The 26783-nt window shown below is 34.8% G+C and overlaps 1 protein-coding gene across 2 annotated transcripts in view; it reads left to right on the forward strand.

Moving 5' to 3' along the window:
• The window catches only part of ODR4 (odr-4 GPCR localization factor homolog), a 37502-nt gene extending 22252 nt beyond the window's left edge, over positions 1–15250 (forward strand). For both annotated transcript variants that reach the window (XM_004767968.3, XM_004767966.3), the window contains 3 exons: positions 4080–4265; positions 13320–13430; positions 14962–15250. In XM_004767968.3, the coding sequence (XP_004768025.1) occupies positions 4080–4265; positions 13320–13430; positions 14962–15029 (365 nt within the window). In that variant the 3' untranslated portion in view covers positions 15030–15250. The remainder of the gene's footprint in view (positions 1–4079; positions 4266–13319; positions 13431–14961) is intronic.
• Positions 15251–26783: the final 11533 nt, after the last annotated feature.

The raw sequence follows: 26783 nt of genomic DNA on the forward strand, positions 1-26783 counted from the left end.
TTTTGAGATGTGTAAACTATACCATTTCTATAATTTGTATTAATAATAATTTTTTTATACAAAAACACAATTATAATAATGACTATGCTTCTGGAAGTTACACATTTTTCTCTGCCTTCCTACCAGTCAGGTTTGAGTGCACTTGCAATTCACAATTGAATATGTACATAATTGAAACATACACATTAGCTTGTTAAGGAAATATTTTTATGTTAATAAGAAAAACTCTGTGTAACTGTAGAATTAACTTCTTGTTGCCTATATCGATAGATAGTATACTAGGCTTGGTGGACTAATCATAATCTTCTTTATATTTCTAGTGTGATAGATTAGTATAATTGCCAGATTTAACATTTGTCCTTCCTGTACTCACAAATAACTCTGAAGCTCCATTTACTAATAATATATAGTTTTTCTGAGACATGAATTTGAATCTTACATGCAGCAATTAGATTGAGATTTTTGTTTTGGGAAGTATGTAAAACCTGGTCAGTTACCCATTCATCTTATCATCCTCATGACAGGGTGGCCTTGTTTTTAGTACTTAACTTTGCATACATATGTGGTAACTCTTTGTGGTGTTCAACATTACTTCACTTACTGAGCAACAGTATGTGCTACAACTGAACTGTGAATTTTAGGATTCTCAGAGACATGGCACTGTACTCCCTATTACACACATTAGTTCAATACTCTGTTCCATTTAACGGTGCTTAGTAAACTGGTATTGTATGACTATCTTGGTATTATTTTATATTGAGTGAGCTAGTATTTTTAAATTTTTGCTGATGTTCAAGCAATACAATTACTTCTCACAGCTCTGTGATATAAGTATCACAGTTGTGACACTTATACATTAAATTTGATGTATTAGAAATTAAGGTTATCATCTAATCTTACCCGAAATTTTTTTTTTAAATAAAAATTTTCACTGGTAGTTGAGTGGCCTTTGAGGCCTGTGTGAAGAGAATGGTCAGTGTAGTTTGTTGGAATGGGGCACCTGGGTGGCTCAGTGGTTAAAGCCTCTGCCTTCGGCTCAGGTCGTGATCCCAGGGTCCTGGGATCGAGCTCCACATAGGCCTTTCTGCTCAGCAGGGAACCTGCTTCCCCCTGTCTCTCTGCCTGCCTCTCTGCCTACTTGTGATCTCTGTCTGTCAAATAAATAAAATCTTTTAAAAAAATAAATAATGGGGGCACCTGGGTGGCTCAGTGGATTAAGCCGCTGCCTTCGGCTCAGGTCATGATCTCAGGATCCTGGGATCGAGTCCCGCATCGGGCTCTCTGCTCAGCAGGGAGCCTGCTTCCCTCTCTCTCTCTCTCTCTGGCTGCCTCTCTACTTGTGATTTCTCTCTGTCAAATAAATAAATCTTAAAAAAAAAAAAAATAAAAAATAAAAAAATAAATAATGACTAACATACTTGGTTGGGTTCTACGTCTACCCTGCAACTAGCAGGGTCGCTTTAGACCAATGATTTAGTCTATCCAAGTATCCATTGCCTTACCTAGAAAACAGGGATTACAGTAGATACTCTGAGGTTGTGAAATTTAAAAGGATGATGTTTGTAAAGCCCCTAGTACAAATTGGTAAGCTATATGTTTAGTAAGTGGTAGTTACTATTATATTGGAGATGATAAAGAATGAGACTTACTTGATAGTTGTCTTTAAAATGTCCTAATTTTAATTTTGGAAAAGTGTATCATTATATTTCAAAAAGAAAGCAAATATAAATACATATATTTTTAAACTTTAGTAATAGAATTATTTCAGCAACATGTTAGTTGATCTTAAGATATCAAGATAAAAGAATAAATTGCAAGTGTAATAATAGAAACAAACGTAAAATTTGAAGTTGAACATATGTATACCAAGTTGTTAGATTTTAGATTTGGTCTTTATTTTACTTGGGTCACCTTTCTTCTATACTGGTAAGATTTTATAGATTTGTTATATGGTAAAATGTAGAACGTATGCCATGAAATTAATCTGAACTAGAGTATTTTTGCATGCCTAAGGAATTCTGCAAAGGGCATATTAACTTAACATTCCTAATCTTTAAAATAAACATAGTCTGAATTCTGGCTATCCAGTGAAAATAAAAATGTAAGAAGTCCAGTTATCCCTTAGCTTATTATGGTCTTCTTCTCAGATTCCCCTTAAGTATTCCAGAGCTTCTAGCCTGCATTTAATCTTGTCCAACTTACTCTCAGCAGATGACCTCCTCATTGTGAAAATTGAGGACTCTTACCTTCTTCCATTCCTGTATTCATATCCATCCATACCATTTGTCCTTTGAGAACATAATTGTATTCCTCTTTGCCTTTGGTCATGCTTTTGCTCTCTGGATGGCACTTCTCTTTGTTTCATACAAATGTCTATTTATCCTTCAAGAATCAACTCCAGTACCAACTATTCTACACAATTTTCTATAATACTCCAGTATGAGTTAGGATTCTGTTCCTAAGCAGTAAAAAAACAATTCTTACATTACCTTGAATTTTTTTCTCTGTTTTGAACTTACTCAGATAGAGTTTAACTAGATGCTCTGCTGTGGGAATATTCCTAAAGTTTCTTAGAATGCTTTAGGAGGAGTTTCTTTTTGTTTTGATTTTTTTGTTTTTGTTTTTTTTTTTAATAAGATCTTCTCATTTTTAGCCTCAGATCAACCAGAAAACTTGATTTTATTTAGCTACTAAATGGGTAATTTAAATTTTTAACTTAAAAATTATAAGTTCTTTTTTTCAGTGAGTAAAGTTATTGCAACACTGCTTTAACATTTGATTTCATATCAAGCATATCTGTTTCTTTTTCAGGAAAACTAGAATAGAATAATGCACTTTGAAATAGTTTTAAAATTTTGCATGCCAATTACATATACTAATATTATAGCCATCTTTGAAAGTTTTGAACTTAACCTTTTTTAAGAAACTATAGACCAAAGTAAAATAATGCATTCCTAATTTCAATGGGTGGACAATGTACATGCTACAGTAAAAATTGCAGTAATATAATTTTATAGCTAGGAGGCAGTCTGGTCAAAGAGTAAAATTCTTCTCCCAGTTCTCCTATGACAAGCAGAATCTGGCAGGAACACATAATTTAAGTCATAGCATTTTCTGTGACACTTAAGGAATTCTTCGTCATCTTCTGTGTGTAATTGTGTAAAACTACCACTAGCTTGACAAGGAAATGTAGATTGCGTTTAAAGTGAGCCCCCGTTTTCTACTTGATCTTTCATTGGCAACTTAATCATATCCATTGCTGAAAGAGGTGATTCTTTACACAAAATCTCTTTGTTAATCGTTCAGTAGGATGAAGGTTTTGAACCAAACAATAATTACGTGTTTATGTAGAGCAGTGACAATGTTAGAAGTTGGGGGAAATACTGTATTTTATTTTGTGAGTATTCAAAGAATGAAACACTTATTGTTTATTTAGTTTCAGATTATTTTTTCTAAGGATACTTTAAGGCTGTTTACAGAAAGGTATTACAATTTAGCAAGATAAAAAATATTAGCAATAAGAACAAGGCAAAAGGAAAATGAAAAAGAAGCAGGATGGAGTTAGTAGTAAGAGTAGTATAGAAAACATGTATCTTGATGTCTTACACATGCTTGATATAGGGGGCTCGATCTGTAAGATGAAGTCAGCAGTAAGATTAGAGCAAAAGGAATGTTATTAAATTGTCCTATACATTTGACATAGGTGGGCAACTAATTTGACTCTAAACTTGCATGAAGAAGAGAAGTATTTATAAAATGCAGTGCTTATACCGTTAAACAAGAAAAACAACAATTTCTGAGACCAGGGACAAAATTCTCCCGGGTATTCCTTCATAACAATATCCTCACATTGAAGGCAGTGGTTAAGTTTATATTTTATAGGAGTATCATTTAGTCCCTTACAGAGGCCAGGGGTATTGAGAGCAGAATTCAGCAAGAGCAGTTCTATGTCTGATCAATTAAGACATGAAAAGGCCTTTTAGGTTTTATTTTTTTTAATATTTATTTCATATACAAATATATCATGGATGCTAGTTACAGACCTATCTAAATATTGATAATGTTCCTTCTCCTTTCAGATTCTGAAAAAGAGTTTCATATCCTCCCTCACCGAGTTTTCATCCCCATTCCAGGATCCACTGTAATGTTATGTGATTATAAATTTGGTGATGAGTCAGCTGAAGAAATGAGAGACCATTTTATAGAGATGTTAGATCATATGATTCAAATAGAAGATTTGGAAATTGCAGAGGAAATAAACACAGGTAATTATATGATGTTACTTAAGAACCTGATTAGACTTTTGCTAGATGACCTTTAAGACATCTAGTTTGTCTTTAGATTTCTTTAACATTAGTTCTGTTTAATATTTTTGAGGCATTTAAAAATGTGTCTGTTTAATTTCTACGGATAGAAACATACAGTCAGTGTTTTCTGGGAAAATTCTACCATATTTAAGTTGCTTAAGGTTTTTCTAAGCCTAGCAAGTAGATCTTCATAAAACAAGTTCAGCTTTAAATGAAATACATAGCTTTTAGGTATTTCTTTTATTGTAAGAAAAGTTTTCTTAAAATTCACTATCTTAATTAATCACTTCGTTAAGCATTTTTAAACAGTTTATTAGACATCTCTTCGATACTAGTGGGCTTTATTTTCTTACCCCTTCATATAATTGGGATACCAAGCTGAAATTGGCAGTTCCAAACATTAGATCAAGATTATTATTATAGAGCATAGATTTGCCATACTATCTAATTATGTAACAGTTTCTCCTCCTAACCATCACTTTCACATTTGACTTTACATTCTATTTAGAAGGCTGCTTTTATTTTGTTTTGTGTTGCTTTCCTTTTGTTATGTATCTAGTGAAAGCAGGTTATGAAAACATACCCATAAATAAGTGTGTAAGTTTATGACAGACTTCCTGCAACATTTATAAATACATGTTAAAAGTAATTATTTGCAAGTATCAGTAAATACTGAGTATGTAGCTGTTCATCAAATTTAAAATTTCTGCTATCATAGTAGAAAGTCTTTAGGTTTTTGAATATGGAAGTTTATAAAATTTGAATATAGCAATATTTAAGTCTTTTCTGATTTCTTAATTATTCTTCTGTGATTTAACTAATGCCTGCTTCCCACCATAAGAGTATTTGAGTCAGAATACTGTTGTTACAATAATAAGTAAGTATTTCATTGGCGAATATCAAGTCTGTCAGTAAAATCTTAGGTTAGTTTGAGACTAGTGAGTTTGTTTTTTTGTTTTTTTTTTCCCAGCAACTCCAGGTTAGTGTTAATTATGCTGTGGAACAGTAAGCTTGTTTTAAAGAAAAAAAAATACTTTATTTAAAATTGCTCAGTATCTGCTGTTAAAACAGCAACTGTGTTAAAAAACTATTATTATTATTTAAACATTTTATTTATTTGACAGAGATCACAAGTAGGCAGAGAGGCAGGCAGAGAGAGATGGGGGAAGCAGGCTCCCTGATGAGCAGAGAGCCCGATGCAGGGCTCCATCCCAGGACTCCGGGATCGTGACCTGAGCCGAAGGCAAAGACTTTAACCCACTGAGACACCCAGGTGCCCCCAAAACTATTATTTTTTAAGAGATAGCTATAGTATATTCCCTAACTGATAGATACTTTGAAAGTAAACTGCTAAACATGTTTGCTGCTTTCTGAAAAATGTTTTCCCAGATTAGTGGCCACACGATCTCGGCCAACCAGATGTAGAGTCATCAGGATAGCGATTTTTGATTATTTTCTTCACTTTTGTCTCTAGTGCCTACCAGTAGTTTTTGACCCATTCTGTTGTCAATAATCCGAATGAATTTTACATGAGATCATTAGAGTTAATCTAGTTCATTTTCTTTAACATTGAAATCTTTATTCTAGGAGATGGGGACTTAGACTGTATTCTTCCTTATTCTGAATGCTAGTCTTCCTTCCTATAACTAACACCTTATTCAGTAATCTGGAGCTGAGTACTTTTTTATTGAGGCCATGCTTTCAATTTGAGGACAACTATCATGCTCTAAGTATGTTGAAGTCAAATATTTGTATAGTCCTTTAACTGGTCTCTTTGTTATACTTATCAGACCTCATTCTTTCTTACCACCTTATTTGTCTTCTTATAGATTAGGAATTTTAAAACTGTGCTACCCATAACCTTTGGGATCATAGCTTGCTTTCAGGAGGTCCACAGACCACTTAAAAGTAATGATATAATTTTTTCTGGATAGAGTTCTATAGCTATTAAAGGGTTGGTGATCTAAGAAAGATTAAAAACTCTTTTTTTTTTTTTTAAGATTTCATTTATTTATTTGACAAAGAGAGGTCACAGTAGACAGAGAGGCAAGCAGAGAGAGAGGGAAGCAGGCTCCCTGCTGAGCAGAGAGCCCGATGCGGGACTCGATTCCAGGACCCTGAGATCATGACCTGAGCCGAAGGCAGCGGCTTAACCCACTGAGCCACCCAGGTGCCCCTAAAAACTATTTCTTTAAATATACTTTGGTTTGTCTCTCTTGAAAGGCATTACCCCGAATTCAATCTAATACTCTAATAATATTATTAGCTATTGTTTATATAGAATCTACTATGTATAGGCACTGTTTTAAGAACCTTACAAATACTAAATCACTCAATTCTTATAATAATCTTCTTATTCTTATAATATTCTTAGCCCCATTTTCCAGATGAGAGAATTGAGTCTCAGTAAGGTCAAGTAATTTTTCTTGGGTTACACAGCTAGTAAATGGTGGAGTTAGAATTTAAACTTAAGCAATTTTGTTCTAGAGTCTGCTTTTTTCTAACAGTTCCTTTCAGTGGGACCTAACCAACACGGACTATAGAACTACTACCTTCCATGCTCTAGATATTTATTTTAGCATGGCCATCTTCATTGCATCATTCAAAAATTTTTTTGACTTAAATGAATGATGTTACATTATCCTGGTTTAATTTCATCTTCCTTCTGTCAGTATAATTTCATAATGACAGAGATGATGAGAGAGCGTAGGAGTGGGGAGGAGAGGGAGAAGCAGGCTTCCCACTGAGCATGGAGCCCAATCTGCAGGGCTCCATCTTAGGACACTGTGACGATGCCCTGAGCTAAAGGCAGATGCTTAAGTGCCTGAGCCACCCAAACACCCCTGTCAGATTTTTGATAATATGTACCTAGAATGTTTATCTCTCTATCTGAGCTCCATACCTCAAACATGACAGGTATTCTTAAATATTTGTTAATAATTGACTGATACATACTAAATAGATCATTTTTTGGAAATTATAGTACATCTTTTTTTTTTTTTAAGATTTTATTTATTCAGTTATTTGAGAAAGAGAGAGCACAAGCAAGCAGAGAGAGAGGAGGAAGCAGGCTCCCTGCTGAGCAGAGAGCCCTATGTGGGGCTCCATCCCAGGACCCTGAGATCATGACCTGAGCCGAAGGCAGAGGCCCTAACCCACTGAGCCACCCAGGCGCCCCTATAGTACATCTTTTTGTCACTTATTTTATGCTTGAAAAATTGTAAAGTTTAAATCTAGCCAGACAAGGTTTTTAAGGTTTGTAACTGAACATGAACATTTAAAAAGGGTGTGATAGTCACAGCTCTATGGTGATATAATTGAGAACATTATAAGGAACATAGAACATTTAAAACATATTACAGTATGCAGCACTAAACTTATTAATTTTAGTTTATAGGATTTAGTATGTCTATTATATATTTATTAAGCATTTGCTCTGTTCAAGGCAATGTAATAGGTAAAAATCAAAGACCAGATTCCCTTCCTTAAAAGGAAATTTCCTTTCCTGATTTGGAAGATAAAATATGTATGCACTGCATGTTGTTAAGGTCATAAAAGTAAGAACATAACATTAATGATTAAAACCTTAAAGTTTCCAGTGATTTTGTTAATTATTCAATGAGAAGAAAATATTTTTACTGTAGGTTAGCAATAACAATCTACAGTAACCAGATTTTAACATTACTATTTTCAGTTTTAGCAAACTGTTTCCATTTTCTCATTATTTATTATTACTGCATTATGTTTTACTTTAATTGAAAAGTAGATGTCTGTTGTATAAATTAATGCTCTGTATTCAGTGGATAATCCCAGATATATTAAAAGCTCCATAGTTTTGAATGGTTCTGGGAATTCTTTGAAATATCCTTGTAAATAATTAAAAGATTTATTTATAACCAAGGTAATATACTTCTTGGTTATTATTATCAAATTTTAATGCCATTCTCTAATAAATTGTTTTTATCATTTATATATATACTAAATATATTTTAATCCTGTTTTGCACCTTTCCTTCAGTAAGCTTTATCATTAACACCGTACCATGTTAAGTATTAGTATGAGCTAGTAACTGAGGTATTTAAAACCCACTTTTTAATCTTAGATGATACATAAATGTTCATTAATCTTTTTTGTGGATTTTGATTTTTCTAAGTTTTTAATATTGGGACTTATTTATATATTTCACACTATATTTTAAAATTATTTTCTGTCTTTTTTTTATGCTGGTAATCTAGTATAGACTTAGATAAACTGAATAGGAAGAGTTTAATATTACAAACACAAAGGAGACAACACAGCAATTTGTGGAAAGTTTAGGTGTATATACTTGAATGTATGCTGTATCAGACTTATGATCTCTAGATTATGTATTTTTCTAGTATTATATGATGTATTGAAGGTACTACTTCATTATGTTAAGTATGCTTCTTTAAGGACTCTTCCCTGTTTTTGAAACTTAAATAAATCCCATCTGAGTGAGTGATTGATTACTATTTTTGATTGCCTATTATGTATTAAGCATTAGGGTTCTAAAGATGAAATATACAGTCCTGACTCTCACGAAGTTCACAGTATAGAAAGAAGTACAGAAAAATGGGTTACTCTAAATTAGGTGATTAGTTCTGTAGTAGAGGGATGAACAGAATTATCAGAATGTTTAGCACAGGGATTATCCTTATATAGGATTAGAGAAAGTTTCTGAGAGCAGGTGACATTTGAGTTCATTTTGAAGGATGAATACAGTAAAAGTAACTCTAGGCTTTTCAGGAATTGAACACTGGCATCAGTTGTATTGCGACCAAGCATATGACGTGTGTAGAATTGTATTAGTTTTGCTTTTTCAAGTATTTGTTGAATTAGAAGGAATGATTGAGTAATTAGCATATTTTTTAGGGTAAAAACACATTTTAAGAGAAAAATTAAGTGATTTTTCATAACATCCTATTTGTTTAGAATTATATTCACTTACTCATTCACTTCTTTACTCATTCATTAATTACTCAAAAATATATTATTTTGTTAGTAATAAAACAAATGGATTGTTAATTAGTATTTATTTACTCAAAAATATTAGATGCATTATTTTATGGATTTTAAGAAGATAGTATTTTAACTGAGTCCAGGTATGCTACCTACATCTGGGTAACTTTAAGTCCCCTTTGAACCCCAACTTCTCTTGAGGTTAAGAGAATTTAGTACAAATATTAGGGAAAATACTTTCTAAACAAAAAGAGATACATAACTGTAAGGTGATATTAACCAGTATTATCAAACTTCTAAATAATGAACTTTCTGAATTATAATAAAAATATTAACATTAAACTATAAAAATAATATTTTATAGTATGTGTTGATTTTCCTACATATTTGAAATTAGGATTTTCATATATAATACCCTATAAAAGGTGAAGTTCAGATGTTCAAGTTCAAAAAATGAAATCAATTCGTATCTATACATTTAGGGTTATTAACTTGTTATAAGAATCTGGCTTATTTTCTAAGTATTTGATGCTATTATCTGCTGATTGTTGCTTAATTATTTCTGTTCTGTAATATATTTGCCAAGTAGTTGCTATGTTTGAAATACATATTTTGTCAGGTAAGTACCTTAAAATAACATACTTTTAAATGACTTAAGGGATGAAGAACAATTTGTTTGTCAAAATGACTCACTTAAGGTGAGAGGTAACTATGGTTTTAAAATTTCTTAGATACATTGGTCATCTCCTACTAGATATTAAGTTAATAATTCAGATGCACTTTATCTACAGTATCAGCTAAAAATTTGAAGACACAACTTTAAAATCTGGTGAAACTCTTTGTCAATTCTGTCTTGATAACAGAACTAATTTATTTTTGTTGTTTTTTTTATTTATTTATAACAATTTATTTATTTATAACAAATTTATATTGTTGTTTGTTGTTTGGTTAAACATTGACAATTTAATTATAAAGAAAATAATGAACATGTATTTTTATGACTAAATCACTTAGTATAGTGAAATCTCACTGCTTCAGTATTCAGGGATGGGAAAGAAGACAACTAAGGAGTTCAAGTCCTCACATTGTATTTTAAGCATCTAAATAGTCTTGCCTAACTATCAACTATCATGAAATTGAACCCATTTACAATTTAGCATTCATTCGTTATTGCTCTTGTTTTCTCTTTTGTTGACAGTTGCTCAAAAAGGTTACTTTCTGACATGATTAATTTGGGGCTTGTCTGAAGTGAAAATTACCTGGTTTTAAGGAATGCTTAAGATCTAATTTCCTATTGAATCATATGTTATTTGCATTTAAATTTCAGACACTAGTAAAATGACATCACGTCTGAGATTTGAGTTAAAATCCCAGGAGCTCCCACCAAAAACAGACATAAATAAATATTTATGACAACATCTTAGTCATCCTTGAAAAAATGCTCTGCTTCAGTAAAATTATCTGATTTGTATCAAATCAGTATGATTTTGTATGACAGATTAAAAATGAAAATAGAGCAATGAAATGTCTTTTTTATAGAAGTAAATTACTTGTGCAGAACATTTGGCATACTAGAGCATGACTTTCATATATAATAATTCAATATTAAATGTATAAGTAATATATCATGACAAAACCATTTTGTGCTCTTTAAATACAAGTACTCAATTAAAAAAAGAGATCCTGTAACAAATAGGTGTAATTCATGCTTCATCCGTTATTTTTATCTGCATTTGTTGTCTGATATAAAGATTATAGTGTCCCCCCAAAAAGTTTTTTGGTACTGATATTTACTAATGGAAAAACCAAAATTATGTGTGTGTTAACATGAATAAAACTGTATTATTCATTCAACTTTTTGTTCTATATATAAAGTTAGGGGAAATATGAAGCTGTTAAGGTTAATGTAATCTAGAACTAAGGTGTTATAGTCCTTAAGAAAATTAGAATCTATGGAAATACAGAAGACTGATTGGTTCTAGAGATAGTTCATAATAAAAATATTTGGCCTTTGCAACCAATATGATATGGGAGGAAAAAAAAGAGCAAAGGGTTTTATTTGTTTTTAAAGTACTTTCATCATATGCTTGAAGAGGGGAAAAAGAAATGGTCATACCCCAGATTCTAATGAGGTAGTTACTAAAGATGATTTCTGAAAATCACAGTAAACTTTTATTCATGGAAAATTGATAAAAATTAGGCACTTTTTTTCTTTTTCTTTCATCCATTTTGGTACCACAGATACGTGTTTCAATAAGTTTATGTATCATACTTGCAAGTTATATTGAAATGCAGAGATGTCTATAAGAACATTTTAAATCCAACCAATAAGCTCTTTTACTTTGAATTTAAATAGTAGCATTTACTGTCACTCACTCCGTGGTTCTCTTCTCTGTAAATAGAAGGATCAACATGGAGTAAATGCTTTCAGACAGCTCCCTAGAGTTCTGTAAAACAGCATTTGATTACCACTTCTGAGGGAATGAAGGAAGTCTGGCTTGAGGAGCCCTCTGTTCTTGCTTTAGCCAGCATAATTCTGTTTTAATGCTGGGATTTTCTGTCAGATTCTTTAGCACTAGGGGAAAAAAAAAAAAAAGAAAAGAAAACCACTGGTCTATCTAAGGATGTTTTTAGTTCAGTCACTTTTAATCAGTGTTAAATAAATTCAGCTAAGCTAATCTACATAAATTATTACCAGCATAATGAAACAGAAAGAGAACTTGTATTTGAATTCTCAGTCTGCCGCCTATGACCCTCAAATATGAACTTAACATTCCAGATTTTATTTTCCATCTGTAAAATGAGATAAGGTTGTTGTCTTGTTTAATGTTGAGTTGTTTTAAGGTCAAATTTATGATCAGATTTTGCTTGTATACAGTTGGCCCCCTTATATTCAGAGGATAAATTCCAAGAACCCCAATGGTTGCCTGAAACTGCAGATAGTACCTTTCTATATACTGTGAACTCAGTATACCATGCTTTTTCCTAGATATGCAAACCTGTAATAAAGTTTAATTTATAAATTAGACATGGTAAGAGATTAAAAACAATAACTTAAAAATAAAATAGAAGTTATAACAATAAACAGTAGATAAAAGGTATGTGAATGTGCTTTTTCCCTCAAAATATCTGATTGTATTTATACTCACCCCTCTTCTGATGAGGTGACGTGATAAAATGTCTCATAATGAGATGAAATGAGGTGAATGATACAGGCATTGTGACGTAGCATTAGGGCATTGTTGACCTTCTGACGTTGTGTCAGAAGTGGGATCATCTGCTGCTGGACTACAATTGACTGCAGGTATCTGAAACTGCATATTAGTGGGGGGACTACTATATTTCAAATTTCAGGTTAGAGCCAGTCAGCAAACTTTTTCTGTATAGGGCCAAATGGTAAATATTTTAGGCTTTATGGGGCACATAAAGTCTGGCCCAAAGGGCAGTTGCTAATCCCCACTTTTAATATTAATATATAATTATTTTGAAATTACTGTCAAGCCATCAAAAAGGATGATAGAAATTAATTCCGATTAAGAATGAAGGTTACCCTGCTCATATCTGGTTTGATTTTTGGTATCAGTTTATTTTTACTACCATATGGTAAACAAATTTCTTGTTTACTGTGTTTGCTATTATCCATAACTGTCTTTAATTATTTTATCTATATAATCCATAATTATCTATCTACTATATTTGTTATTATTTGTTTACTATATTTGTTATTATCTCCCATAATTTGTGGGAGTCACTCATAACTAGCTCTTTAGCTCTTTGGTTTCAGTCAGTTATAAAACTATATACAGTATTTAAAAAATTGTTCCATGAAATTTAATTCACCTACATTTATTCCATTTATTTATCTACACATATTCCATGAAGTTTAATTCACCTACATTTGATAATGAGCAAATTAATTGTGTTGTAAAAAAGTCAAATTGAAGGAAAATGGAGCTCACTGTATATGTTCCTTATGATGTTCTTTTTAAAAACTCATTTTATTTAGGATTGATTGTTGTTATCCTCTTGTAGCTTGTATGAGTTATTCTGTGAATACCGAAGCTTCATTGGACAACACAGATGATGAACAACCAAAACAACCAATTAAAGCTACAGTAATATTGAAAATTCAGCAAAACATAGGTATTTAATATTTCTTATAAAATTGAAAAGATGGTACTTTGGATTTGAGTTTTCTCATTATTTTAAAATTATTTCCATTACATTTTGCTTTCTTAGATGTGCTAGATTAAGCCCATATTTATTGAGTATTATGGAAAGTGCAAGACTCTGGAGATAGAAGAGATGGAAAGGTTCATAAATAATGCATTATTGCAGTTGCCCTCAAACATGACAGTTCCTATTATTTTTGTTGGTGTGTTTGTTTGTTTTTAGAGAGGGTAGAAGGAGCAGAGGGATAGAGAGAATCTTAAGCAGGCTCCACATCCAGTGCAGAGGGCTTGATCTCACAAACCTGAAATCACGACCTCAGCCAAAATCAAGATTTGGATGCTTAACAACTTAGCCACCCACCAAGGCACCCCACTTTTTGTGTTTTTGCAAGAAAAACAGAGTTTCAGGAATCAGTTATTATAATTGGACCAATGCCTTCCAGATTGGTGTTCTTTGAAGAACTGCTGTTGTAGAAGATTTTGATACATGTTCTATGAAAAAAGTCAAATTCAAGTATGGAAATTCGTAATGAGCTTTGAATTTTAAAGGCTCCAAGAAGTGTGGCAATCACTTTAACGTTGTTCAGACTTACTGGTTAAAGAAAATGTAGACTGTTAAGTGGAATGCCGGTTTGAGAAATGCTTTATAAGCATTAAGACTTTTGACTGAAAGTCAGAAGATCTTTCTTGGTACTTATTAGATATTACCTAAATTCTTGGTACTGAAGTGCATTTGTATGTGTATGTCTGTGTCTGGACTGCTCTGTCGGTTTTGTTTTGGTTAACTTAAAATTATCAGGAAAAAATAAGAAAACTAGAAGTTACCAACACAAACTTACTAATTCTTAGATTTTATAATGGTGGAATCTGCGTTTTTTAGTTTGAATAGTTACACAAATGACTTTGCCTTGTCATGTTTGAGACCCACCCCCTATTGGAACTGTCTTTTGGTTTAAGCTAGCTGGAATGTCAGTGTGGATATTTATAGAAACCTTTTAAAGTATGTGTGAGGGGCACCTGAGTGGCTCAGTGGGTTAAAGCCTTGTTGTGATCTCAGGGCATTGGGCTCTCAGCTCAGCAGGGAGCCTGCTTCCCTTCTTCTCTCTCTGCCTGCCTCTCTGCCTACTTGTGGTCTCTGTCAAATAAATAAATAAAATCTTTCTTAAAAAAAAAAAAAGTATGTGTGAATTTTCCTCTCAGATGTGTGTGAGTGCACATGTGTGTAAGAGAAATACTTTTTTTTTCCTTGAAGGTTTTGGTAAGTGGCAAAGTACATGATTACTGGTCCAGCCTTTGCCATCTATTCAATTTATTGCTCTATTTTCCTCATAAGACTTAGCTGGCTTTTAATATATGTGTGTGTGTGTGTAAGCATATGTGTTTATGCAGGTGTATCTTGTTGTTTAGGCTCATTGGTTGCCTACATTTCAGAGCCTAGGATCAGTTAAGCCTTTCTTTTGCTCATCCCATTTCCATTTGTTTTGTGTTTGTTTTACTTGTAGGTGTGATTGCAGCAGTTGCAGTTGCAGTCCTTGCTGCGGGTATCTCCTTTCATTACTTCAGTGATTAGGGTGAGACACAGCTTCCTGATCTACCAGAGGACACTGAGCAACCATTATGAATAATAAAGATTGCAAACAGTTCATCTGCATTTAAGACCAGAGCAGCTACCTCTGCTGCCTGTTAGGTTTCTGACTAAAATGAAATGAAATCACCAGCTGCCTTGTTTAGCCCTGCTTATATTATAGATGGCTCAGGCTTCCAAAAATAAAGTCGTGCATATAGATGGAAGTTGCATGTAACAAATCCTTATTATCTATTTTTAAAAAGTTCAAAATGATAGTTTATTTTCATAGATTTTAGTCCTGTTGATCTGGATCACATATTGATCAGGATATTAAAAATGTGAATAGTCATAGAATAAATGGAATTTCTACAAAGTGGGGCAACAACCTGTTGGGTAAGTTCATACTCTAGAACTTTTCTAATGTATACTCAGTTCCAAAAGACTGATTGATCAAGTTCTGATCAAAGGGTAGGAAACCTTTCAGAAAGGTTTGAATTATAAAGAATTACCATAAATCATGTGTTTTCTCAGATTAAGAATATTATACCTGTTTTAATATATTTAATGAGACTTTACTTCTAACAGTGCATAATACTAGGTACTGCAGAACAACAAAATCCTAAATAAAATCTATTTTTGAATGCATTAATTAAGTCAAAGAAAGTAGGGAAAGTATCTGAGAATCATATCTCTGTTTTTATTCACCCACAAAGGTGAGCACATTTTGAGTTGGGAATTCTGAATACTGTTTTAAGCATGCAAGTGGACAGTGGTCGCTCAGATGGCAAATACTAATTGCAGTACATTCATATGCTGGTTGCCTTGGACTAGAAACAAGGAGATAAATCTGAATCTGAGATGCTGACCTAGCCAAGACAGTTGAAGTGGCTACTTAGTTTATAGTATCCTATAACTCCTGGCAGAAGCAAGATACAGGCTCAAGATTTCCATGGCTTAAGATAAAGCAATATTATGACTAGACTAGAGATAACTGGTACAAAGTGAAACTAGCATGAGAAAGAACCTATAGAAATAATAAATTTTGAATTCAATTCTCTAAAGTCTCATCACTGACATCGATGAAAGATGGAATGAGAGGCAAATCTAAAAAACAACTGCTAAAAAAGAAAAATAAGTTACTTGAAATTAAAAAAAAAAAAAAAGAATCCTCAGACATGTTGAATATTATATTAGACTTAACTGAAGAGACAATAAATAAACTGGAAGTGAGATCTAAAGGAATTACCCCGTGCACAGCAGGGAGTAACAAGGAGCTTACTCTAAATAAGTAAATAGAGATATTTAAGAGAAATTTAGAGATATGGAGAGAAGACTAGAAGTATTCGGAGGGAAGAATAGAGGATGGAGCAGTGGCAATATCTGAAAATAACTATTTTCCATATTTGTTGGAAAAACATAAAGTCATAATTTCAGGAAGCACCGTATATTTCAAGCATACGTAGATCAAATCGATGCCTAAACCCAAAGTAATGTGACTGCAAGATACCAGACACAAGATTTTAAAAGCACTCAAAGGAAGAAAAAGATAATGAAGGCAAGACAGTCACATACTTAGTAGGCTTCTCAATAGCAATAATGTACCCAAAAGATGATGGAATAATGCCTTCGAATTTCTGAGGGAAAGCTAATTATCAACTTGGGATTTGTGCCAAGCAAAACTGAAATGTTCAGATGAAAAACAGATTTTTGCCATCTACGGAACTTCAATAAAGGAAGTGCAAAAAGGATGATCTTCAAAAATGAAATGTTTCTGCAAGGATGATCTGAAATTGAACTGATGAACAAATACAATGATAAACATGTAAATCAAAAGTGTTATTAATATAAAACAGTCATAATTAAATATTTATAAGAAGTAAAATTGTATAAAACTGTAAAATGAAATAAACATTTTATGCAACATGAATGTGGACTTCTCAAATAGGATGTAATTGAGAAACTGGATAGTAGTTTTTAATATGGGAAGAGAATGATTAGAATTAAAGTGTTTTGAGGTGCTTTCATTATTCAGAAAGTGGGTTAAGATACTATTTAACCTTAAAATGTGTTATTAAAATCTCAAGAGTAACTGCTAAAATAATAGATATAGATATGAATCGTTGCAAAGGGAAGTTTAAAATAGTGGGACAGGACGACAGTAAGTTGGCACAAAAGAAATTAGCAGTGGGGGAGGAACAAAACCAGTAAGAAAATAGTAACAGGTTAAGTAATGCTAATTAAAATAAAGATGAATAAACTAAATCCGGTTCAATGAAAGATTGGTTAAGTTTTTAAAATCAGCTATGTATAGGCTGGATTTTTTAAAAGATGAAAACACACAGGCAAATAAAATTTGTTTAGATTTAGTGATACTAAATCAAAATTAGATTTTATGGTAGTAGAAGGACCCTAAATAATGATAAAAGGATAAATTCACTAGAAATGTATAACTATTTTTTATTTGTATATACTTTATAAAATGACCTCAAAATGTATAAATTACTAGACTAAACCAACAAACTGAACAAGATAGATTTCAGCAGTTCTCAATTATTGATAAATAAACTAAGCCAAAGGGTGAATGAAAACACAGATTTGAATAATGCAGTCAACAATATTGATTCAATGGACAAATTTAAAATAATCAGCAATTAGAGAATGTTCTTAAACATTTTATATTAGCAAAAACTGACCATGTGTGAAATAAGTCACAATAAAGTTTTAAAAATCAGTATTAAATGGATAATCAGAAATAAGAGGTCAGTAATAATAAAGGTTAAATTTTTTAACATCGTATATTTACAAGTTTTATAAACTCCTGGATAAAAGAAGAAAAATAAATACTTAGAATCTAATTATAAGTACTACAGTTGGAAAAATTGGGCTGTGCAACAGAAATAGTATTACAGGAAATTAAATTAGAGAAAAAACATATGTAACCTGATGTTAAAGCAAGGAGATACAGGCAAGGGAAAAAAAAATCAATGCATTAGAAAACAAAAAGTCACAATGTCAAAGTTGTTTTCCTGACAAAAATAAAATTGGCATAATTGAACAAGAAGAACACAAGGCACAAGTAGATGAAAAAAAGATTGAAAAGGAGTCCTAACCCATAGATAAAGCAGAGCTGAAAATGATGAACTTCTTAATATATTTGAAAACTTAGACAAAACAGATCAAGGTTTAGAAAAATGCAATTTTCTTCAGTTGTCCAAAGAATAGTCAAGCTACCTAGACTTATTCAATAGTGTTGAATAGTAAATAATTTTTTTTTGACAGAACATCTAGCCCACATCTACAGATGTTTCTTTTTCAAGGATCATACTATTTCAACATTTCAGACAGATTCTTCCAAAGACTAGGTAATGAGGGAATATTCTTCAGCTCTAATAAAGCCAATATATTGTCTATTGATACTAGAATTATACACATTCAGTAAGTTACAGACTCATGCATAGTAACAGATGTGAAAACCAAAGCACTATTGATAAATTAAAGGCAACATTATATAAAAAATGATAGTGCAGCAAGACTAAGTTGCATATATACATTAAAAACCAGGAACTCGGGAAGGAGTCAAGAGGGCGGAGAAGTAGCAGGCTGAGACTACATCAGCTAGCAGATCAGCTAGATAGCTTATCTAAAGATTGCAAACACCTGAAAATCCATCAGCAGATCGAAGAGAAGAACAGCAACTCTGGAAACAGAAAACCACTTTCTGGAAGGTAGGACTGGCGGAGAAGTGAATCCAAAGCCATGGGAAGATAGAGCCCGGCGGGGGAGGGGCCGGCTCCCAGCAAGCGGCAGAACAACGGAAGCACAAAATCAGGACTTTTTAAAAGTCTGTTCCGCTGAGGGACATCGCTTCAGAGGCTAAACCGGTGCGAAGCCCATGCGGAGTCAGCGTGGCCTTAGGTCCCGCAGGGTCACAGAAGGATCGGGGGTGTCTGAGTGTCGCAGAGCTTGTGGGTATTGGAACGGGAAAGCCGGCTACAGAGACAGAGCCGACAGTAAGCTCACAGATTGGGGTTACCTTGAACCGGTCGCAGGCTCGGTGAGCTCGGAGCACGGTTGGAGGTCAGGCAGACGGGAGTAACTGGGCGCTATTCTCTGAGGGCGCACTGAGGAGTGGGGCCCTGGGCTCTTTGCTCCTCCGGGCCGGAGACCAGGAGGCCGCCATTTGTATTCCCGTCCTCCGGAACTCTACGGAAAGCCCTCGGAACAAAAGCTCCCGAAAGCAAACCCGAGCGGATTACTCAGCCCGGCCCCTGGTAAGGGTGGTGCAATTGCGCCTGGGGCAAAGACACTTGAGAATCACTACACCAGGCCCCTCCCCCATAAGATCAACAAGAAATCCAGCCAAGACCAAGTTCACCTACCAGGGAGTGCAGTTTCAATACCAAGGAGAGCAGCAGAATTCCAGAGGAGGAGAAAGCAAAGCACGGAGCTCATGGCTTTCTCCCTGTGCTTTTTTTTAGTTTTGCAGTTAATTTAATTTTTTTTTTCATTTTTTTTCTCCTCTTCTGCTAAATTTTTTGTAACTTTTACCCTTTTCTTTTTTAACGTTTTTTAACTAGTTTATCTAATATATATATTTTTCCTTTTTATATTTTTCTTCGTTTTCTTTTTTTAAATTCTTTTCTTTTTTTTTTTTCTTTCTTTCTTTTTGAACCTCTTTTTATCCCCTTTTTCCCCCCTCACGATTTGGGATCTCTTCTGATTTGGTTAAAGCATATTTTCCTGGGGTTGTTGCCACCCTTTTAGTATTTTACTTGCTCCTTCATATACTCTTATCTGGACAAAATGACAAGACGGAAAAATTCACCACAAAAAAAAAGAACAAGAGGCAGTACCGAAGGCTAGGGACCTAGTCAATACAGATATTGGTAATATGTCAGATCTAGAGTTCAGAATGACAATTCTCAAGCTTATAGCCGGGCTCGAAAAAGCATGGAAGATAGAGAAACCGTCTTGGGAGATATAAAAGCCCTTTCTGGAGAAATAAAAGAACTAAAATCTAACCAAGTGGAAATCAAAAAAGCTATTAATGAGGTGCAATAAAAAATGGAGGCTCTCACTGCTAGGATAAATGAGGCAGAAGAAAGAATTAGTGGTATAGAAGACCAAAAGACAGAGAAAAAAGAAGCTGAGCAAAAGAGGGACAAACAGCTATTGGACCACGAGGGGAGAATTCGAGAGATAAGTGACACCATAAGACGAAACAACATTAGAATAATTGGGATCCAGAAGAAGAAGAAAGAGAGAGGGGAGCAGAAGGTATACTGGAGAATTTCCCCAATATGGCAAAGGGAACAAGCCTCAAAATTCAGGAGGTTCAGAGAACGCCCCTCAAAATCAATAAGAATAGGCCCACACCCCATCACCTAATAGTAAAATTTACAAGTCTTAGTGACAAAGAGAAAATCCTGAAAGCAGCCCGGGAAAAGAATTCTATAACATACAATGGTAAAAATATTAGATTGGCAGCTCACTTATCCACAGAGACCTGGAGGGTCAGAAAGAGCTGGCATGATATTTTCAGAGCACTAAACGAGAAGAACATGCAGCCAAGAATACTATATCCAGCTAGGCTATCATTGAAAAGATAGAATAGAAGGAGAGATTAAAAGCTTCCAGGACAAACAAAAACTGAAAGAATTTGCAAACACCAAACTAGCTCTACAGGAAATATTGAAAGGGGTCATCTAAGCAAAGAGAGAGCCTACAAGTGGTAGATCAGTAAGGAACAGAGACAATATACAGTAACAGTCACCTTACAGGCAATACAATGGCACTAAATTTATATCTCTCAATAGTTACCCTGAATGTTAATGGGCTAAATGCCCCAATCAAAAGACACAGGGTATCAGAATGGATAAAAAAACAAAACCCATCTATATGTTGCCTCCAAGAAACTCATTTTAAGCCCGAAGACACCTCCAGATTTAAAGTGAGGGGGTGGAAAAGAATTTACCATGCTAATGGACATCAAAAGAAAGCAGGAGTGGCAATCCTTATATCAAATCAATTAGATTTTAAGCCAAAGACTATAATAAGAGATGAGGAAGGACACTATATCATACTCAAAGGGTCTGTCCAACAAGAAGATCTAACAATTTTAAATATCTATGCCCCCAACGTGGGAGCAGCCAACTATATAAACCAATTAATAACAAAATCAAAGAAACACATCAACAATAATACAATAATAGTAGGGGACTTTAACACTCCCCTCACTGAAATGGACAGATCATCCAAGCAAAAGATCAACAAGGAAATAAAGGCGTTAAGCGACACACTGGACCAGATGGACATCACAGATATATTCAGAACATTTCATCCCAAAGCAACAGAATACACATTCTTCTCTAGTGCACATGGAACATTCTCCAGAATAGATCACATCCTTGATCCTAAATCAGGACTCAACCGGTATCAAAAGATTGGGATCATTCCCTGCATATTTTCAGACCACAATGCTCTGAAGCTCGAACTCAACCACGAGAGGAAGTTTGGAAAGAACCCAAATACATGGAGACTAAACAGCATCTTTCTAAAGAATGAATGGGTCAACTGGGAAATTAAAGAAGAATTGAAAAAAATCATGGAAACAAATGATGTGAAAATACAACGGTTCAAAATCTGTGGGACAAAACAAAGGCAGGCCTGAGAGGAAAATATATAGCGGTACAAGCCTTTCTCAAGAAACAAGAAAGGTCTCAGGTACACAACCTAACCCTACACCTAAAGGAGCTGGAGAAAGAACAAGAAAGAAAGCCTAAGCCCAGCAGGAGAAGAGAAATAATAAAGATCAGAGCAGAAATCAATGAAATAGAAAGAAAAAAAAAAAACAATAGAGCAAATCAACAAAACTAGGAGCTGGTTCTTTGAAAGAATTAATAAAATTGATAAACCCCTGGCCAGACTTCTCAAAAGAAAACAAAAAGGACCCAAATAAGTAAAATCATGAATGAAAGAGGAGAGATCACAACTAACACCAGAGAAATACAAACTATTATAAGAACATACTATGAGCAACTCTATGCCAACAAATTTGACAATTTGGAAGAAATGCATGCATTCCTAGAAACATATAAACTACCACAACTGAGCCAGGAAGAAATAGAAAGCCTGAATAGACTGATAACCATTAAGGAGATTGAAACAGTCATTAAAAATCTCCAAACAAAAGCCCAGGGCCAGACGGCTTCCCGGGGGAATTCTACCAAACATTTAAAGAAGAACTATTCCTATTCTCCTGAAACTGTTCCAAAAAACAGAAATGGAAGGAAAACTTCCAAACTCATTTTATGAGGCCAGCATCACCTTGATCCCAAAACCAGACAAGGATCCCACCAAAAAAGAGAGCTATAGACCAATATCCTTGATGAACACAGATGCGAAAATTCTCACCAAAATACTAGCCAATAGGATTCAACAGTACATTAAAAGGATTATTCACCATGACCAAGTGGGATTTATTCCAGGGCTGCAAGTTTGGTTCAACATCCGCAAATCAGTCAATGTGATACAACACATCAATAAAAGAAAGAACAAGAACCATATGATACTCTCAATAGATGCTGAAAAAGCATTTGACAAAAGTACAGCATCCCTTCCTGATCAAAACTCTTCAAAGCGTAGGAATAGAGGGCACATACCTCAATATCATCAAAGCCAACTATGAAAAACCCACCGCAAATATCATTCTCGATGGAGAAAAACTAAAAGCTTTTCCCCTAAGGTCAGGAACACAGCAGGGATGTCCATTATCACCACTGTTATTCAACATAGTACTAGAAGTCCTAGCCTCAGCAATCAGACAACAAAAGGAAATTAAAGGCATCCAAATCGGTAAAGAAGAAGTCAAATTATCACTCTTTGCAGATGATATGATACTATATGTGGAAAACCCAAAAGACTCCACTCCAAAACTGCTAGAACTTGTACAGGAATTCAGTAAAGTGTCAGGATATGAAATCAATGCACAGAAATCAGTTGCACTTTTCTACACCAACAACAAGACAGAAGAAAGAGATATTAAGGAGTCAATCCCATTAACAACTGCACCCAAAACCATAAGATACCTAGGAATAAGCCTAACCAAAGAGACACGGAATCTATACTCAGAAAACTATAAAGTACTCATGAAAGAAATTGAGGAAGACACAAAGAAATGGAAAAATGTTCCATGCTCCTGGATTGGAAGAATAAATATTGTGAAAATGTCTATGCTACCTAAAGCAATCTACACATTTAATGCAATTCCTGTCCAAGTACCATCCATCTTTTTCAAAGAAATGGAACAAATAATTCTAAAATTTATATGGAACCAGAAAAGACCTCGAATAGCCAAAGGGATATTGAAAAAGAAAGCCAAAGTTGGTGGCATCACAATTCCGGACTTCAAGCTCTATTACAAAGCTGTCATCATCAAGACAGCATGGTACTGACACAAAAACAGACACATAGATCAATGGAACAGAATAGAGAGCCCAGGAATAGACCCTCAACTCTATGGTCAACTAATCTTCAACAAAGCAGGAAAGAATGTCCAATGGAAAAAAGACAGCCTCTTCAATAAATGGTGTTGGGAAAATTGGACAGCCACACGCAGAAAAATGAAATTGGACCATTTCCTTACACCACACACAAAAATAGACTCAAAATGGATGAAGGACCTCAATGTGAGAAAGGAATCCATCAAAATCCTTGAGGAGAACACAGGCAGCAACCTCTTTGACCTCAGCCACAGCAACATCTTCCTAGGAACATCGCCAAAGGCAAGGGAAGCAAGGGCAAAAATGAACTATTGGGATTTCATCAAGATCAAAAGCTTTTGCACAGCAAAGGAAACAGTTAACAAAACCAAAAGACAACTGACAGAATGGGAGAAGATATTTGCAAACGACATATCAGATAAAGGACTAGTGTCCAAAATCTATAAAGAACTTAGCAAACTCAACACCTAAAGAACAAATAATCCAATCAAGAAATGGGCAGAGGACATGACAGACATTTCTGCAAAGAAGACATCCAGATGGCCAACAGACACATGAAAAAGTGCTCCATATCACTCGGCATCAGGGAAATACAAATCAAAACCACAATGAGATATCACCTCACACCAGTCAGAATGGCTAAAATCAACAAGACAAGAAATGACAGATGCTGGCGAGGATGCAGAGAAAGGGGAACCCTCCTACACTGCTGGTGGGAATGCAAGCTGGTGCAACCACTCTGGAAAACAGCATGGAGGTTCCTCAAAATGTTGAAAATAGAACTGCCCTATGACCCAGCAATTGCACTACTGGGTATTTACCCTAAAGATACAAACGTAGTGATCCGAAGGGGCACGTGCACCCAAATGTTTATAGCAGCAATGTCTACAATAGCCAAACTATGGAAAGAACCTAAATGTCCATCAACAGATGAATGGATCAAGAAGATGTAGTATATATACACAATGGAATACTATGCAGCCATCAAAAGAAATGAAATCTTGCCATTCGCGACAACATGGATGGAACTAGAGTGTATCATGCTTAGTGAAATAAGCAGAGAAAGACAACTATCATATGATATCCCTGATATGAGGAAGTGGTGATGCAACATGGGGGCTTAAGTGGGTAGGAGAAGAATAAATGAAACAAGATGGGATTGGGAGGGAGACAAACCATAAGTGACTCTTAATCTCACAAAACAAACTGAGGGTTGGGATGCCTGGGTGGCTCAGTTGGTTGGACGACTGCCTTCGGCTCAGGTCACGGTCCCGGAGTCCCAGGATCGAGTCCCGCATCGGGCTCCCAGCTCCACGGGGAGTCTGCTTCTCCCTCTGACCTTCTCCTTGCTCATGCTCTCTCTCACTGTCTCTCTCTCAAATAAATAAATAAAATCTTTAAAAAAAAAAAACAAACTGAGGGTTGCTGGCGGGAGGGGGGTTGGGAGAAGGGGAGTGGGGTTATGGACATTGGGGAGGGTATGTGCTTTGGTGAGTGCTGTGAAGTGTGTAAACCTGGCGATTCACAGACCTGTACCCCTGGGGATAAAAATATATGTTTATAAAAAATTAAAATTAAAAGTAAATAAATAAATAAATAGATAGATCAATAAATATCTTAAAAAAAACAGGAACTCAATAAGGATGCCTATTTTATCACCACTTGTATTCATCATTGTACTGTACAGTAACAAGCCAAGGCCAATCAGAGGGGCACCTGGGTGGCTCAGTGGGTTAAAGCTTCCACCTTCTGCTCAGGTCATGATCCCAGAGTCCTGGGATTGAGTCCCGTGTCGGGCTCTCTGCTTGGCAGGGAGCCTGCTTGCCTGCCTCTCTGCCTACTTGTGATCTTTGTCTGTCAAATAAATAAATAAAATCTTAAAAAAAAAAAGGAAATTATATTTTAAGAGGATGTGACTGAGCACATGAAATGGTGTTTAATCTCATAAAATGTCAACTAAGATCATAGTGAATACCATTTTACGTCTAACATTGAAAAATAAATAATGACAGTATCAATGAAGATGTGCATCAAAAAGACATTTATAGGTGGGGTTGTAAACCAATAACACAGTTTGCCATAGAAAGCAATTTGGCATTATCTTGTGAATTTAACCATTTACATAGTCTAATACCTGACCATTTTGCTTCTACATACATACCTTAGAGAAACTTTTCCATAGGTGACCAAGAGTACATCTATGAAAGTGTTCAAAGCAGCCCTGTTTGTAACCACTCAAATATTCATTGACAAGAGAATGACAGATTGTGTGCTTTGTACTTTTATTTAATAGGAAGAATGACCTGAGAAAGCAAGTCTCAGGAGCCCACATGCAGTATAATAGCTTTTATAAAGTTTGAAAACAAGCAAATCTAAACTACATTACACAGGAATACATAGTAACACTTTCTTAGAAGTGTTTGATACCAAGGAGTGGTACCAAAGGGGTGATAGAAAATTAGAAGGAGTGTTACCAAAATTCAGGATGGTATTAACATTTCTGATGGGACTGATGGCAGAGCAGGAAGGCAAGAAGGAACAAATGAATAGATGAAACATTAGTGATGTTTTAGTTCTTGAGTTGAAATGGGTTACTTGATCATTTTATTCACTTAGTGGTATCAACATATGTATTATTTTGTTTGTCTACTGCTAACAAACCACCCCACACTTAATTGACCTGAAACAACAACCATTTAGGGCCCCTGGGTGCCTCAGTCAGTTAAGGCCCCTGGGTGCCTTCAGCTCAGGTCATGGATCCCAGGGTGCTGGGATCTAGTCCCACATTGGGTTCCCTGCTCAGCTGGGAGTCTGCTCCTCCCCTTCTCTCTGCTTATGCTTTCTCTATGTCTTTCATGTGTTCTCTGTATCTAAATAAATAAATAAAATCTTAAAAAAAAAAAAGACAACCATTTAATTTTTCCCCCCAGATTTCTGAATTGACAGGAATCATTTCACTTGTTCTCCACGTGGTGTTGGGTAGAGCTACAATTTATAGGAGCTGGATTGGGTTTGAAACATCCAAAATAGCTCACGTGTTTGGCAGTTGATGCTGACTGTCGGCTGGGAACCCAGCTATCATACCTCAGTTTTCCTCTGTGTGGCCTCTTCATGTGACTTGGGGTTTTTCCATCAGGGTGGCTGGGTTTCTTCCTGTCATGATAATTGGGATTCAAGAAGTAACATCCCAAGTGTGAGCATTCCAATAAGAAAGAAATAGGAGCTTTGAGTCCTATTGAGGCCCTGGCTTACAAAT

The sequence above is a fragment of the Mustela putorius genome, unplaced genomic scaffold (genome assembly GCF_011764305.1).
Source record: "Mustela putorius furo isolate JIRA1106 unplaced genomic scaffold, ASM1176430v1.1 tig00537335_pilon_pilon_pilon, whole genome shotgun sequence".
NCBI classification, from domain to species: Eukaryota; Metazoa; Chordata; class Mammalia; order Carnivora; family Mustelidae; genus Mustela; species Mustela putorius.